The 17,386-nt window shown below is 36.1% G+C and overlaps 2 protein-coding genes and 1 long non-coding RNA gene across 5 annotated transcripts; 1 reads left to right on the top strand and 2 right to left on the bottom strand.

Moving 5' to 3' along the window:
* Positions 1 to 1,650: 1,650 nt before the first annotated feature.
* Positions 1,651 to 7,028, top strand: LOC113339729. Of its 2 annotated transcripts, XM_026584961.1 has the most exons (11): positions 1,651 to 1,793; positions 2,077 to 2,343; positions 2,434 to 2,498; positions 3,155 to 3,314; positions 3,416 to 3,496; positions 4,118 to 4,262; positions 4,448 to 4,651; positions 4,743 to 4,806; positions 5,073 to 5,123; positions 5,865 to 5,938; positions 6,494 to 7,028. In XM_026584961.1, the coding sequence occupies exons 6-11, from the start codon at positions 4,255 to 4,257 to the stop codon at positions 6,558 to 6,560; spliced, it is 468 nt and encodes a 155-aa protein (XP_026440746.1). In that variant the 5' UTR covers positions 1,651 to 1,793; positions 2,077 to 2,343; positions 2,434 to 2,498; positions 3,155 to 3,314; positions 3,416 to 3,496; positions 4,118 to 4,254; the 3' UTR covers positions 6,561 to 7,028. The 2 variants fall into 2 exon arrangements, with proteins under 2 accessions (XP_026440746.1, XP_026440745.1); XM_026584960.1 differs by lacking the exon at positions 3,155 to 3,314.
* Positions 7,029 to 7,413: 385 nt separating this feature from the next.
* LOC113339848 lies at positions 7,414 to 11,832 on the bottom strand. The gene is made up of 5 exons (XR_003355164.1): positions 11,726 to 11,832; positions 11,539 to 11,617; positions 8,610 to 10,796; positions 8,406 to 8,508; positions 7,414 to 7,968 (listed from the first exon to the last, which is right to left on the bottom strand). It is a non-coding gene; the product is annotated as an uncharacterized LOC113339848 (long non-coding RNA).
* Positions 11,833 to 12,678: 846 nt separating this feature from the next.
* On the bottom strand, positions 12,679 to 15,093 carry LOC113340335 (SUPPRESSOR OF ABI3-5-like). Of its 2 annotated transcripts, none has more exons than XM_026585542.1 (7): positions 14,915 to 15,093; positions 14,496 to 14,574; positions 14,051 to 14,147; positions 13,887 to 13,958; positions 13,537 to 13,709; positions 13,224 to 13,413; positions 12,679 to 13,139 (listed from the first exon to the last, which is right to left on the bottom strand). In XM_026585542.1, exons 2-7 carry the CDS (start codon positions 14,564 to 14,566, stop codon positions 12,951 to 12,953), a joined length of 792 nt encoding a protein of 263 aa, XP_026441327.1. In that variant the 5' UTR covers positions 14,567 to 14,574; positions 14,915 to 15,093; the 3' UTR covers positions 12,679 to 12,950. The 2 variants fall into 2 exon arrangements, with proteins under 2 accessions (XP_026441327.1, XP_026441328.1); XM_026585543.1 differs by having other exon boundaries at positions 14,496 to 14,568.
* Between the last annotated feature and the right edge of the window lie 2,293 nt (positions 15,094 to 17,386).

Raw genomic sequence — 17,386 nt, 5'->3', positions numbered from 1 at the left:
GTTTTTCACCAACACGAGGAGGTCTTGAAGGAGGAGTAATACTTTTCTTCTTTCCCTTTGCCAACCTGAACAAGAACAATTAAGAAAAAATTCAACAGTCAGCAGGATCGACAAATAAAACCAATCCGGCGGAACAATGGTTGGAAGGGTCTATAACTAAATACATGCCGGCTAAACTATAGTTCGCAGGGTCTTATTCAAATAACCTTCCTACTTATAACAACTATGAACACAGCAGATGCAGGATTTTCCACATAATTAGTCGGCAGGGTCTATAATCCAAACCATTCCGGCTAAATCACAGCCGGCAGGGTGGTATTCAAATACCATTCCGACTTTATGACTTGAGAGCATCAGAAGACACTATTTTGAAAACACAACGCCGGAAGGGTAACAAATTATAACCCACCGACTAAAAAAAATATATATCGTCGACAAGCTCTTAGGTTGAATACCTTGTCGACCGTGTAAAAATCAGTTACAGGTATTCATTAGTCAGCAATATCTTCAACCAAAGAGCTTGCCGACTATCTCTAAATATGAAAAGTCGGAAGGGTCATGGAACAAACACCTTGCCGGCCAAATAACTGCAAATTCACAAATTCGTTTTTCTGACCTAATTTGACATGCAAACATGAAATTGAAGTAATGAAGTGAGTTTAGGTAGTCCCTTACTTTCTCAATCGCGTCATTTCTCCTTTTTCAGCGGCATTGATTTCTTCTTCTTCAACTGCTTTTTTCTTCTCTTTTGTTGAACTAGTTTTGCAATTCCAAGATTATATTCATTGCATTTTCTATTTGCATCTTTCATACGACTAGCCCTAGGACGCCGCAGATCCATGTTTGAAGATTAATCGGAATTTTCGAATCAATGATTACGACGAGTTTTAATGGTGGAGGATGGAGAAGCGTGTAATGTAGAGGTGGAGGAGAAGATGAAGAAGAGAAGAAGATGAAACTGAAAGCTAAAAGCTGATTTAGGGTAATTAGAATTATAAAGGATAATGGTAGTTTTGTAACTTCATCCATCAGGACTCCCCCTTAGGGCAGTTCTTATGGATGAACAAACTCAGAATTTGTTCGTTTTGCTCCCACTATGGAATGAACAAACATGAAAAATGGATGTTCAAATCAACAAATCTGTTGATTTGAACATTGAGTCGGAACATCCACCGCGTGTCTGTGGTAAGGACACGCGACGTTTCCAAAAACGTTGGCGTTGGAAGAACCAACGCGCGACAATACCAAAAATGCCAGTGACATTTTCATTGACGCCTGCGACTCTTGGATTGACTCTAAGTACAATCTTGATTATTTTACTATTTTTTAATCTTATTTTATCTCACTTTATCCTATTTTATCTCACTTCAATCCTATTTTATCTCACGTAAGTATATATTTTATTTTGCATCTTTATCCTATAAAACATTTTATATTAAAAAGAAATACTAATGGGGCCCTAGAAAACCAAATATGTTCATTTTGCCATGCTTTACCATAGTGGAGAAATCCATTTGGCCATCATCCACGTGGCTCAACAAAATTTTGAGTTTGAACATTACCATAAAAATTACTCTTAAAGCCTTAAAAAGAGTCCACTTAAAATCGGGTATACCCCAAATCGGCCAGGTTTTAAAATGGCCGGGTTGTGCTTTTTTAGTCTAAAAACCCAAATTCGATACCGAAAACGGATTCATGATTTTTTACATAGAAATTGGAATATAAAATGATCCCCCACAGAGAGTTTGAGAAAGGCGGAAGGAAAGCTTAGGGTATCAATAATCTCATCTCAGGTTTGAACACTCACTTACTCTTTCCAATTTCTGCTTTATTTCAGTTTCCCCCAAATGGGTGTTGTTCTTGATTTGATTGTCAATTTCAGAGTTCCATTTATATAAATACGATGAAAATTCATTGTTTATCATCATCAATTAGGTTAGGTTTTGTGGGGCTTTGTAGTTCCCATGTTATCTGCTTGTTCTAGGGTTTTTCATTTTTATTTGGTGAATGAGTTTTAGAAAAAGGATTTAAGGTGTTTTTAGGAGATGAAATAATTGGATTTGTGGGTTGTTGCAGCATGGAACACCAAGAGATTGGCAATTTTCAAGCAGTGGATACAAACAAAAGTGAGGAGACCAAGAAAAAGAAAAAGGAGCTAAGTATGAAGGCCAGAATTCAGAGAAATAAACATGCAAGACAGAATTGGAAGATCAAATTGAAGAGAAGAAAGTTGGAACAAAAGGGTCAGATGGGAGCAAATGTTGAAGAAAAGGATCAGATGGCGGTACCAAATGTTAATCAAGTTGCTCAAGAATCTCAACAAGGCCCTGATTATAGAGACTTGTAAGTCCAGAAGATCTAGTTTGTTGTTTGGTTTCTAGGAGAGTGTGTATTTTTAAATGGTTTATCTAATTTTTCCTACTTTAAATGCAGCTCAACTGTAGAAATTCGTCAAGAGAAAATCGCTTTACAGTAGGGAAGAAGAAAAGAAACTAAAGGTTAATTTATTTAACATTTTGCTTGATAGTTGTCTGAAATTTCAGTTATAGAGAACTAGCTAGGTTACTTAATAACTAGCTGATAACGTTTTTCTAACACTTAATGCACACACCCAACACTGTAATCCTTATAAGCTGCTCCTTCCCTGATAATGAGTCAATATCATTTGATACAAACTTGTTTGAAGCTTACTAGTTTTTACGGGTAGACATCAATCTTAATTTATTTTTTCTGTAAGACTGGATATCGTATAATGAATCGTCAGTTTGATCCTACTCGCGTCTAAATTTGCTCTTAAAGCTAAATATAAACAGTAGCTTAACAAGGACGAACAGGATAGAAGCATAGTTAGATTGTTGCAAACAATAAATTCTGAAAGCTGTTCTTCTAGCCAAAGTTGCCGTGCCTTCACTGGTGTAGCCTCCGGGTAGTGTAAAAGCAGCTGCAAAGGCAATAGTTACCGTAAGTGTTGCCACTACCATAGTAGTGTTACCCTCTAGATCTTATAGTTGTTGATTATTTGCTATTTCTCTTGTGTCCTATTCTTTGGAGAAACATTGAGATTGTAATCACACGGATGCATATAATGTCCCGCTCTTGCGTCTAACTTGATAATTCCTAGGCACTTATTATTAGGGAATTCAGCAAATCGCAGGGTGTTTTGCGTTGTTTTCCCGCAATAATCCATGTAAGATATGGTTGGAGATGGGATGTTTCTGAATTAAAAAAATAAAAAATAAAAACAGTTTGAAGATGCGGAATCGAAAGGCATCACTGTTCAATCCTGGTTGTGATAAATCCATGCAATCCAGCTGGTCTGTATAACAGCATCACTCAATTGTTTTTCATACATATTTGTTGACGTTTGTTACAAGTTTCTTTAAGATTTATGTTTCGCTCTTGTTCGTGATTGTAGGTTATTGTGAAAGAAAACCAGCGGACAGTTGTGGAATTCTGCAAGAACGAAAATTCTAATTTGGTTCTACCCGCAGATGAGGTACCTATTTTATTTATGCTCAGAAATTCAGCTCTAAAGTAGTTTTGCATCACTTGAACTTGTTAAAACCAGTAACCAGCATATAACCATCTTTCTTTCCACACTCACCATGATAACCTGCCATGTAAACAACAGTTTTCAGTTCTAAAACTTAGATTATTTCGTTTCACAACATGAGGGCACACATAACTTTAGAAACTGACTGGAAAAATACTGCGTATGTCATTCTCACCATATCCCACTGACCTAGCAATCTTCTTGAATGAGTGGAAACTCTTTGTCCTCAGCGTAAACATTTTCTTGGTAGACCGTAAATAGCTCCGGTTAGCAAGCCACTTACTAACTGCTATCTTGGCAATACCCAATTGGTCCTGGAATTTATAATGAATTTGTATTTAAATTGATAGAAACTACTAGGTAGAGCTGAATTCATACCATTTCGACAATTCAGTCAACTCGGTTCATATTGGATTCCAGGTGCTGGGTCAACTCCAGCGTTGAAAACTTACTTTCTAACGAATACAGAAATGACCCCTGAACAAGATGTTTTACATAATCATTGTCTTATACTCATTGTTTTCATTCAAAGAATGTATAAATAACTGGTCCAATTCTGTGCAGGTTGGGGAGGGATTCTATGAATCAAGAATAACTACATCCATTTCCCAAGAAGATCTCGAAGAACTAATGACATTCATAAAGAAGATCCATATTTGAGACCTATTATAGAAGATATCGCGACTGGTGGTCCAACTATAATGATGAGGTATTAAGTTATACTCGTTTTGTCTACATTTTAGTGTCTTTGATAACTTACAATATTGTATAATCACAACAATCAGATGTTATTATTTTGAGTAGATTATTATTTACACTTGTATCGAGCTGAATTATTGAATGTTTTTGCGAGCCAGCAGTTAGGTCTTAATTATGTGGTTTCTCCCGTTTTAGTGGTTCGCGCAGTATGAGGCTAAGTACAAATGCAAAAATACGAAGAAACAAACATGCAAAACAAAATTGGAAGAACAAAGTGAAGAGGAGAAAGTTGGAAGCAAAAGGTCAGACGGAAGCAAATGTTGAAGAAATGGGTCAGATGGTGCCAAATGTTGATGAATGTGCTCCAGAATTTGAACAAGGCCCTGATGATGTAGACTTGTAAGTCAACAAGATCTAAATTGTTGTTTGGTTTTACGGAAAGTAAGAAATTTTAAGTGGTTCTTCTAAGTTTTTCCTCGTATACATGCAGCTCAACTGTAAAAATTCGTAGAGAGAAAGTCGAATACAGCAGGGAAGAGGAAGAGAAACTCAAGGTTGAATTATTTCACATTTTGATTGATTGGTGTCCGAATTTTCAGTTACGGAGAACTAGCTAGGTTATGTAACGAGTAGCTGATAACATTTTGCTAACACTTAATACACACACCCAACAGTGTAGTCCTTATAAGCTGCTCCATCCCCGAAAAAAAACCCAAAAGCAGTGAGGTTTTAGCTACAGGAACTTGAAGATTCTTATAATAAGTATCTAGCTGAATACATGATCTTACTGAATCTACTGACTTATGCTTCTTCATTGCAGCGCTTGCAAGAGCAATCAAAAGAAAACCCAGGATCTCATCCTTTTGACGAGGTAATCATCTTTTATTTTAGAGGAAGCTGTGCAATTGATTTTCATATGGGCATTACTTGCTATTATCATTAGATACGAACTTGTTTAAACTTTAAAGCTAACTAGTGTTTTATGGGTAGCCCATCTTCACCTTTTCTGCAATGAGACGGGATATCATATAATGAAGAAGAACCTAAATTTGCACCTTATAGCTTAACATAAATAGTAACTTAACAAAGACGAACATGATATAACATAGTTCGACTGTTAAGAACAATAAAAATTGTGAAAGGTGTTCTTCTAGCCAAAGTTGCCTTGCCTTTACTGGATTAGCCTCCAAGGACTGTAAAAGCAGCTGCAAACGCGATATTTGCTAAAAGTGTTGCCACTACCATAGTAGCTTCACCCTCTAGATCTTGTAGGTGTTCATTATTTGCTATTATCCTTTTGCGCTATACTTTGAGAAATATCGAGTTGTGATCAAGTACTAGTGGATGCATATAATGCCTTGCTCTTGTGTTCAACTTGATAATTCCTAGGCACTCATCTCTATCAGGGTAAATTTGTCAAATCAAAAGGCATCGTTGTTCAATCCTGGTAATGATAAATCCGGGCAATCTAACTGGTCCTGAATAGCAGCTTGTTCTGCCTTGCACTGTTCAATTGCTAAACATACAATGAGTTTGTTCTGCCTTGCACATTTGTTGACGTTTATTACAAGTTTCTTGAAGATTTATGTTCCGTTCTTGTTCATGATTGTAGGTTATTGTGGAGGAAAACCAGCAGATAATTGCGGAATTCTGCAAGAAGGAAATTTGGTTCTTCCCGCAGATGAGGTAGCTGTTTCATTTATGCTCAGAAATTCAGCTCTAAAGTAGTTTGTATCACTTGAATTTGTTAAACCAGTAACCAACATATAACCATCTTTCTCTCCACACTCACCGTGATAACCTGGCATGGAAACAAGAGTTTTCAGTTCTAAAACTTAGATTATTTCATTTTACAACATGGGATGACCTTCTTGAATAAGTGGGAACTCTTGTCCTCAACATAAACATTTTCTTGGTAGACCTGTAAATAGCTCTGGTTAGCAAGGCACTTACTAACTGCTATCTTTGTAATACCCAGTTAATCTTGGAATATATAATGAATTAATATTTGAATTGATAGAAACTACAAGGTCGAACTGAATTCATAACATTTATGGAATTTGGTCAAATCGATTCATATAGGATTCCAGGTACTAGTCCAATTCCAACGTTGAATACTTTCTAATGAATACCGAAGTGACCCTGAACAATATGTTTTACATAATGATTGTCTTGTTTTTTTATTTACTCTTAAGAGTGTTAGGTGTTCAACTGATAATTACCGGATCAAATTCTGTGCAGGTTGGGGATGAATCTTATGAATAAAGAACATCTACATCTATCTCCCAAGAAGATCTGGAAGAACTAATGACTTCCGTCAAGAAAGATCCATATCTGAAAACTATTCTAGAAGATATTAACCTACCTTTTTGTGTTTTTGATAACTTTATCATTTTCGTGCATCAGTTCTATTTGATGTTCTTTTTTAACTTAGCTTGAAAATTCAAATGTTTTTAGGTACTTGAATGATTCAGAGATTACGCAGAAGTTGGCGCTAGCTATGGGTTTTGGAGTTTTAGGAGGGCACAACGTTAATTCAGTTGAACATACTGCACCAAACACTGATGCGGAAGATCAAACTGCCAAACAGGCTTGAAGCAATTGTTCGCAAATGAAGCTAATTTATGTTCATTTCCAAATCACAATGTTCTTTTGAGCTCATGGGATAATTTGTTTTTCATCATGGTGAATTAGGATGATAACTTCTAGAAAATATGCTTCTAATTGGATCTTCATCTTCATCAGTTTTTATGAATGATTTCTGTCATTTTGGTTAGTCTTAGTCTTCTTCAGGTGATTGTTTGCACTCTTTCACGTCGTCTTATCCAGGCACACTAAAACTACTATTGAACAATGCAATATTGCACCAAACATGTTTAACTTTTCAATCCCATTTTAGGCTATAAAAGCCACATACAGCATAAATCATCGGTTTAGCTTGCAAAATAGGGGATTAGGTTAGGATTGTTAGGAAACAAAATGAACTAGAATTTTTACCACAACCCACCGATATAAGAAAGGAAATGTAAAATGATAATCCCTTTTTTAGATCAATTCTCCATGTTGAATCTCCAAAGCAAAATGTTTAACATTACTGCTAAAAGAAAAACATACATATATTCGCATCAAATCGCATCTTTACAAGAAAGAAAGAATGACAGTAACTACGTAATAATAAACTTGGCATTGTTCAAAAACATCCTAAAACTTCTACAAAAACGGTCCATATTCTTAAAATCCGGCCTGCCTTCTCCTGCACATGAGAAGCACCTCAACATCAATTTTGGACCATATCTGCAGGCACAACATCATCCTCAGTCAGAATTTACAACCACTATTCCATCTAATTCTCATTCACTATTGATGATGGAGTCAAGGAGATTGCAGCAGAAAGGCATGATGTCAGCTTCGCGTGAACCACAACAGAATTCGTGGCGGATATATCCTCCTCAATTTTACCAATAAGTTTGCATCTCTTTAGTGACATTGCCTTCAGATTCGTTTCTACTTTCACTACCCTGCTTACTCACAATGTTGCTCGGAGCTTCATCAGGAAAAACTACGCAACGCAAAGAACCTCTGGAACCACCAATTGTTCATTTTTATCTCTCAACAGACCACCAGGCTTATCAAGTCTCACCGCATCGTTGCACTTTTCACATCCTGCGCTTTTCACATCCTGCTAAATCTCCTGGCACGTCTTTTGCATGTTAAGCCTAATACATAAACAATGGGATCAGATAATTAGGAATTGCAGACATTTGAAAATGCCTCGAGAAAGAGCAAAGTTCTCCATAAATTTTGGCCAACAAGTTCATTCCTTAAAAAACAAATAGCATACTGAGGATATCCTAGAACTTGTGACAGCTAGAGGAGGACAGTGGCCTCATAAACTGTATCATCACATTATCTTCACCTTCACCAACCAACATATCTTCATCTCAAATCCAAGGTCATTGAGAAAAAACATATAAGAAAAGCCACTGCTTACCATAGAACTCTACTAGTGCACTCCTACCATAGCAATTTACTTATCAGTTCCCCACTACTGGATGTGACCATGTTTCTATTCCTATTTACAAGGGAAAACTAAAGAAACAATACAACTAAACATAAAACCAATAGACTAGTCCAGATACAAGTCTGAACGTACCTTGACAACAGACTGGTCAAATGCCAGGCATTCTCTACCAGGCACCAGCGTTCCACATTACAAGTTCTCCCTGGCGAGTGGCCACCCAATAAGCAGACAAGACCTGCAAAAACAGAGAAAGATACTCTGAAACTCTTTTCAGGAAAAAATTTACACATATACTTTTGTTTTGAAATTTAGTGAAGATAAGAGTTGGAAGTGTACCTTTTGAGTTAAAATGCAGCCTCCTTCAGGGAAGAGGAGGATCTCATTAGTACATGATTCACAGGACTGATCTGTCTTCATTTGTATCCTTTAAAGTCAGACATACCCTAGAGGCAAACTGATCAAAAGCCAAACAGATGACGTTCCCCGCGAGGTACCAGCATTCCATTTCAACAACTCTACTAATTGAATTGGCCATAGGAATACAAAGGCAAGACCTGCAAAAAAACAAGGAAGATACTCCGACGCTCAAGTTAGAAACAGTTTTATGCAAAACATAATAAACGTAGAGTTAAGGGTTAATAAACATAGAGTTAGAGTTAGGAATACAAAGCCAAGACCTGCAAAAACAATAAAGATACTCCAAGGCTCAAGTTAGAAACAATTTTATGCAAAACATAATAAACATAGAGTTAGAGTTAGGAATACAAAGCCAAGACCTGCAAAAAACAATAAAGATACTCCAACACTCAAGTTAGAAACAATTTTATGCAAAACATAATAAACGTAGAGTTAGAGTTAGGAATACAAAACCAAGACCTGCATTAAACAATAAAGATACTCCAACACTCAAGTTAGAAACAATTTTATGCAAAACGTAATAAATATTCTTCTTGTTGCTGGATATCTCGTTCGTACACATCTTCTCTTTGTTTCCCGGGCCTCTAGTGAGTTACAGACAGAGTTCGAAAAGATCAAATCTTTGATGATTCCATCATACATGATTGAATTGCGAAAACTTCTGGAGTTAGAGTTAGGAATACAAAGCCAAGACCTGCAAAAAAACAATAAACATAATCCAACGCTCAAGTTAGAAACAATTTTATGCAAAACATAATAAACGTAGAGTTAGAGTTAGGAATACAAAACCAAGACATGCATTAAACAATAAAGATACTCCAACACTCAAGTTAGAAACGATTTTATGCAAAACGTAATAAATATAGAGTTAGAATTAGGAATACAAAGCCAAGACCTGCAAAAAAACAATAAACATAATCCAACGCTCAAGTTAGAAACAATTTTATGCAAAACATAACAAACATAGAGTTAGAGTTAGGAATACAAAGCCAAGACCTGCAAAAAAACAATAAAGACACTCCAAGGCTCAAGTTAGAAACAATTTTGTGCAAAACATAATAAACGTAGAGTTAGAGTTAGGAATACAAAGCCAAGACCTGCAAAAAACTATAAAGATACTCCAACGCTCAAGGTAGAAACAATTTTATGCAAAACATAATAAAAGTAGAGTTAGGGTTAATAAACATGGAGTTAGAGTTAGGAATACAAAGGCAAGACCTGCAAAAAAAAAACAATAAAGATACTCCAATGATCAAGTTAGAAACAATTTTATGCAAAACATAATAAACATGATAATAAGTGTTAATAAACATAGAGTTAGAGTTAGGAATGCAAAGGCAAGACCTGCAAAAAACAAAAACAAAAGCAACACTCAAGTTAGAAACAAATATCTTTGTTAAGGCAAAAATGTACTGACCTGACAGTCATCAGAAGAAGGGGCAGAAACCTTGAACAAAATGATAGACATGTACCAAGCAAAAAAAAACTCAGGCATTCTAGAAATAAGGGCAATTTAAGTATAAATTGAGAGTGTTAAGAATGTGCACCTAAATATACTAGCAGAGTACCAAAGTCAGCAATATAACAAAAGCTAAATAGGGCTATTTTCATTGAAACGTTACCCAAGAATCAGACTTAGCTATGTTCCAGCAGCTGTAGCTGAACTACATAGGGAGTATCACTGCCTTGCTGTGTACCAAACTTCCAACATCGATTTCAATAAAATAAGAAAGAAAAACGACAAAAAAAAAAGGAGGAAAAGAGAAGCTCATTTACCTGTTTTCCAATAGTTTCATTTGTCCGGAAGCTGATCAGTTCCATTAAGTGTGACGTTCTCCATTAGACACATAGCTTTGGACCTCTCAGTTTTAGGAACTGACGGTGACCTGCCATTGCACCGCTCAGTACCCGAGACTGAGCAGTGCACACTCATTCTGCGGAACGAAGTGGTGTCCTGCCATTGCACCGCTCAATTTCCGAAACTGAGCAGTGCACCTATCAATTCGATAAAACTGAGTGGTGGTCTACCATGTGCTTAATGGTTAACATCAGCACCCAATTGTGAACTAAGTGCCATTTTTTTTTGATCGGTGAAGTGCCTTTTTTCTGTAAAGATACATAAGCCGAGTTCAATACATACAGGATGACAGACATTAAAGTTCAGTTGATAAACTAGTACGAGAGACATGTTAATTAACAGGTTTAACGTGCAATCCTATTTCTTATACTCAATATAAAAAAGATAGAAACAAAACAGTCTATCATTTTTGTAAAACTAAGAAAAAACTCTAATCAATGTTTATTGAACGAAAAAGAAAGATGACAACAACTACAGCATCAAATATGGTGGGTCTAGCTAGTAACTAACATTGTATATGTACAATAGGTGTAAATTTAACCATTAGACTCAAGACATCTGAACAATTGAACAAGGAAAGAAAAATAAAGAGCCATGACCAACACAACACCACAGTATTAACAAATTCACAACATGGGAAAATCACAAGTGAAGATGCATTTAACACAAATTCAATTGATTACTTTGGGGGTTCAGATTTAAAATCTTCAGACCTAATAACATGTGAAATCGTCTAAAAAAAAATCAAATAATCAATGAAAATCAAGCAAAAATTTACAAAACACACATCTTAAACTAACAAGTGAAGTTATCTAAGAAAACAGTCCAATCAAGCTAAAAGTAAGGAAATACTCTACAAAACACATCTTAGTGAACTGTTTCATCATGCATTCATATTCTTGATACACCAAACCCTAAAAAGCTCCATTTTTTAGTAAACAAGAAAGAAAACAAACATTTGGAGAAGAGGCAAAAGGGTAAAGTAGTCACCAAAATCTGAAAGTAGCTAGATCTAAGTGGGGTTTGCTATATCATGGCTTCCAAGTTCCTCCCTCTCCAGCAGCAACCCCTGTGAGATAAAACCAAAAGAGAAACAACCAGATCTGAAATTAGATGGGGGAATAAAGAAAATAAGAGATAATAATGAGAAGGATAAGAAGGGATGAGATGAGATCACCTCAGACTCAAAACAATCAGAGTTTCCATGAGCTTCGTCTATTCTATCTATCTATCTCTCCTGCAAAACAAAGACAACCAGAGAAGAATAATCAGTGACAATCCGAGAGGAACCCCAATTTTTGAATATATAGAAAAAGAGTAAAGTACGGTGTGAATTTTTTTATTATTATTATTATTAAAAGAATGGTCAAAGTCAAATGTTACTACCCGTGAATTCTCCCGCCAATTTTTGAATTTCAAAATTTTGAACATGTGTCTTCCTTTTGTTGGCTTCTTTTTGGTCATGCGGATTTGTGCTAGTTGTTGCTGTACTTTTAAATATTAACACTTGGTCACAAATTACTGACAGTAAATTTGAATTTGAATTTCAGTTTAATTTGATCTTGAATTTGAATTCCATTTTCAATTACCTTGGGTGGGTCTTTTACTGGGCTCACCAAACCTATGTGTCTTTGGCCTCTGAGATGTTACAGATGTACTGCAGAATTTGAAGATTGTTAAGCACCACACTTCCAGATACCTCCAGATGCAGATTATGTGAAGCGCAACTTCGAATGGAGCTACTAACCATTATATGTCAGCTATTGCGCGAAGAAGTTCTTAGCAGCTGCCTCAACTCAATTAGCTAGCTAAGAATGAACCTTTAGTTGCTGATGCTTCAAGGACAATGGATTTTGAGAAGGTGATTGTTGTCAGCAGTTTATTCAAAAACAAACTTCGAATTACTTTTGCGCAAATTGCATTCTCTACTCTGTTTTATGTACTGGTGTCTCTGTTTTACACCAGGGAATCACTTGTGTGCACTAAGAACTGGATATACCATAACAAACAACAATTCCAATTCAAAAAATTCACCAGGAACCCCCGACTAGCGATCAATAAACCAAATAGTTCTGACCCATTCCACTACCAGACACTTTCACTACTCTTTGTGAGCCAAGGAGAATAAAATGTGCATTATATACCGGGGAGGAGAAGGATTACAAAAGCAGGTCATTACAGAGGAGGATATAGCTTAATAAGTTATAACACCTGTGGAGGATTACAAAAACAAGTTGTTACATACAAAATTTCTGGACAGCCCATTTGTTTTCGGTTCCTTTCACAAATTTACAAGACCATGCAGACAGGCTATTAAGCAAAAAGTTTCAAAATACTTTAATCCACCCATCTTCCTCCAAAGCCAAAAGAAGACGACCGCTGTGCCGATTCTGTCGTTTAGATTAGATTCCATTTAAATGAGGAAAAAAACAAAAAAAAACGTCCTTCCATTGGCCGTGATTCACCATATACTTCCACTTTGACCTTAGATCCTCGTTGGTACGACCAGCATGGAAGACATCATGTCCATATTCCAACATTTCCTTCCATGGTTTCTTCTTACCATCTTTTACAAGATAATGAAAGGCTTCCTGCACAAATAGGAAATTAGGACAGTTTTTGAGTTTATTATAACCATATCCCGCCAAAAACAAGCATAAGAAACTCAAACTGACCCTTAGCATATGTATTTCTTCAGGGTCCCAAGAATCTGGTAGCCTTTTCGATGCCACTTCATCTACATAATCACAATCTTCTTCATCATCTTCACTATCATTTTCATCTTCGTGTTCTCCGGCCACTTCTGATTCACCGATTCCAGCATTTACAATCGGAACTTCGTTAGCCAATTCTGATTTACCTAGTCTGCGGACAGTGTATATAACACAGACTTTCTTAGGCCATTCGAGAAATTGACAGTGCAAATGAACATATAGAGAGAGATCAAGTTCCAGGCAGACCACATTCTTTATTAGTTTGAACATGTACCTGTAATCAAAAGACAGCTTACGCCCATTGACATCGAGGCCGCGGTCTCCAATTTCATCCATCAATTTCCGAGCCGCTACCACAGACGGAAAATCAACGAATGCGATTCCACGGCAGAAAGTAGTATTCTTTTTCGGCATCACTCGGATATTGGGAAGGGGCCTCCACTCTGCCTAAAATTAAAAGCCAATTAAACTTAATGATGAAAAATCAAAACAAAAACATGTACTTTTAGAGAATAAACAGACAAATTCCTATAAGCATAGGTAAAAAAGCAGAATACCAAATTCAAACGAGTCAAGTCAAAAATAAGAGAAGAAAACTCAGAGTTGGAAGTTTATAGATGTTACTAGGATCCGATAAATCATTTCCTCTGTTGCCTCTTTTGGCAAGCCCTTCACCACAATGGTAGAAATTGGAGTCTACAACAAGTGAAAAAACGGTAATCCAATTGATATGCATTTCAGTGTAAATAACAAAAGGTTTACAAAAGTAATAACGATGTATGTCATACCACAAGGCCACTGCAAGATCGAGGAGACCTTGATCTCTGACGACGGTTATCACGTGCAGAAGAATGAGAACTTTCACACCTCCTAAGTGGATGCAAACTTTAATCTCGAAAAGCAAAATCGAAGAGAACTTTTATTAACAGACTGACACAACTAATTCAGAAAACTTTAGTCTATCTTTGCGCAATTTCATATTGGAAGAATGAAATCTAAGATTGTATCATCACTAATTTTGTATGGGAGCAGAACATAACACAACTGATAAATAGAGACTAGAGATGCGACCAACAAGCAATCAAACATTTAGCTTTGAATTGTTGGCTCACCACATTGAAAAGCACAGACAATACAAAAACTTAAGCTGCTGTATGTCTGCAACAACTAACTGATGTCCAAATACTGAAATTGAGGTCAAATAATAGTATGAAGAGAGAGAGTTATACATACCCCCTTGCCTTGTCTTTCATTAATTTTGCCCTCTTCGTCTTGTTCCTTTTATAATTCCCCTTGTTTGTCATATCTATCTCTACAGTAAACAAAGAATTACTTACTTTTAATCACAAACAACAAGAAGAATTATGAAACAAAGAGAAAATTTTCAAACTACAAGTAGAGTTATATACTACAAAGATCAGAAATTGCAGCTAGGGTTTCAAAAAAAAATCCCCAACAAGAACCTAATTGATTTTATTTTTATTTTTTGAAGCAAAACCTAATTGATGAATCTAATCCAAACCCATATTAGGAAAACGGATGAAATGAATTTCCATCTTTTATACGAAAATTGGAAGCTTAATTATATAATTGGGGGAAATGAGATAGATACAGAGAATAATGACTATAAGGAAGAAGTAGAGTGTTCAAACCTGAGAATCTGAAATCTAAGCTGAGCTTCCTCCCCTCCTCCTTTCTCTTCCTTGTCTAACTCGCTATGGATCATAATTTCTTCCATTAAATTCTAATTTCTAATAAACCAGAGGAAACAAAAATTTATCCTTTTTTGGTATGATCAAATTGTGAGATCGAATTGGGGTTTTAGCCTTGAAAGGCAAAACCGCGCCATTTCTTTTTCCTTTTATCTGTTACTGTGAATTGTGTGCTTCATATTCACTCCCTCAAGGTTTTTACCTCGCACGTGGTTCATCACAAACCGGCAAGTGGTTCCTTGTTCGAGTCTCTCAATCAAGGATCATGTTCCGTGTGATTCTTCCACGTATGGACACAGATGTCAGGTTTTAGGAACCATGACCGGTGGCATTTAGGGCTGCACAAAACCGAACCATAACTGAAAATCGAAATCGAAACCGAAGATTTTTAACCGAACCGAACCATAACCATATTCCTATGGTTCATTAATGGTTGTCAGTTTCAGATAACCGACATTATCGGTTTCGATTTAGGTTTTATCTCAAAACCGAACCAAAAACCAATTGGTTAAACGATTAATAGCGACCATAGGATTAAATGATTTTAGGTCGTGGATGGGGATATTTAACCCTAATAACTTACTTCACTCGACTGAGTCTTCCCAAATCTTCTCTTCTTTCGTTCTTTTCTTCTTTCGTTCTTCCTCACGATTGAGTCTTCCCAAAAACGGAAAACCAAAGCCTAAAACTTATCGAAGTCCCACCATCACCTTCTAGTTTTACTTCTTCTTCTTCTTCTTCTTCTTCTAGTTTGATAAGTAACAAATCTATCGAAGTCCTAATCACTAATAAGTCGAACGAAGCTGGAGTAGAACTGTAGAAGAGACCGAAAATTGAAAAAGGTATTGTGTGTATCATTTGAACTGATTTTGATAAAGGTATTGCGATTGTGTATCTGTGTGTATCATTTGAAATGATTTTGATATTATGATTTTAATTATGATATTAGGGTTTGTAAAATTGAAAAAAAAAATGGGGATTTCAAATTAAGGTCATTTAGGTTGATTTACACAGTGGGTTTTGCTTAATTTTTAATAAATTTTACAAGTTAATTCAGATTGAATTTGTTAGTGGTGGAGTTGTAAGCTTAGGTGTAGATTTGAGCACAAGGACGGATTACGAAATGTACTTCTCGTTCCCGTCTGTTTTGATGCTTTGTTTGTGAATTGGATACTTGTTTGCATATTCTTTTTAATGAACCTTAAACTTTATATCCTCTGAACTTCGTAGTGCCCTAAGGTATTGTGAATAGATATGTCTTTGATTTTTTATATTAAGTTGAGAAATACTTGCCTATAAATGTTGGTTAGCATCAGGTTATAGTTGTTAGTTACCTCAGTTTGACTAATCAGTAGCTGTTAATTGCTTATTCATATCTTTGACTAGGTAGTAAACTCTTGACATTGTTTTCCAGCGAAATCCCCATTATGCCAATGAGAATGATTTACACCTGGTAGTTCAACTAGGTTGGATGTTTTGATTCTGTGTAGGCCGTATTATGTACTCTGAGTATGGTTTGGGTTTGGTAGATCAATTAAAAGAGTGCAGAGAAGTGATCAGTCCTTGCTGCGAAAGACTTAGCTTATCGACTGAAAATGATTGGAAATGTGTCGACCATGTGCTGCTGATCTTGTTTATTTTGCTTGGAAATCTTGTTATTTGTTATTGTTGTTATTACTTGGGAATGTTAAAAATGATTTGTGAACCCACCATTTGTATGCTCATCTCTGTTTGTTTATCATTCGCAGGAGTTCCCGTGGAAGGAGGAGAGGTAGCTTGGGAGCCAACAACTGCACTAGTTTTGTTTCAATTAATATGTAATTAAAATATGTTTGAGATTTTTCTTAGCTCGATACTGCGAACCTCTATTATTTTTCAATTTCTCATAGCAGAATGAATCTTTTCACACTGATGAATTGTAGTTAATGAATGGTTAGGACTCTTAGGAGGATTATTCGAGTTAAAGCACTGACACATTATTGTTTATAAATCATTCGGTTAACCAAAAACCGTCTGGTTTTTAACAAAACCGAGTAGAAACCGAAACCAAATAAACCGAATAGGCTATACGGTTTCATTGGTTACATTGGTTTCGGTTTAGGTTTTGCCAAAAATCGATAAAAACCGAACCATGTGCAGCCCTAGTGGCATTGGGCTTGCTTCATGTGGTGCTGCTAGAGTCATGTAATCAATTATGTAGAAATTGACGTTTAATCCCAAACTTGTTGGGCTTTAGACAGTCTAGTCCAGTCCTTTCAAGCCTGATACAAGAAGTTCCAGATTTACCAAATGTGAAACGAGTTAGTCCAGTTGTGAACGATTTAGTCCAAAACGATTCTTTTTAATGACAAAAATACCCATCAATCATATGATTTCTTCGTATTCAGTTTCATATCTTTAGTTGCAACACTA

This window comes from Papaver somniferum, unplaced genomic scaffold (genome assembly GCF_003573695.1).
Source record: "Papaver somniferum cultivar HN1 unplaced genomic scaffold, ASM357369v1 unplaced-scaffold_21, whole genome shotgun sequence".
NCBI classification, from domain to species: Eukaryota; Viridiplantae; Streptophyta; class Magnoliopsida; order Ranunculales; family Papaveraceae; genus Papaver; species Papaver somniferum.
Note: the sequence above shows the minus strand (reverse complement) of the source record. Positions and strands in the feature narration are given on the sequence as shown.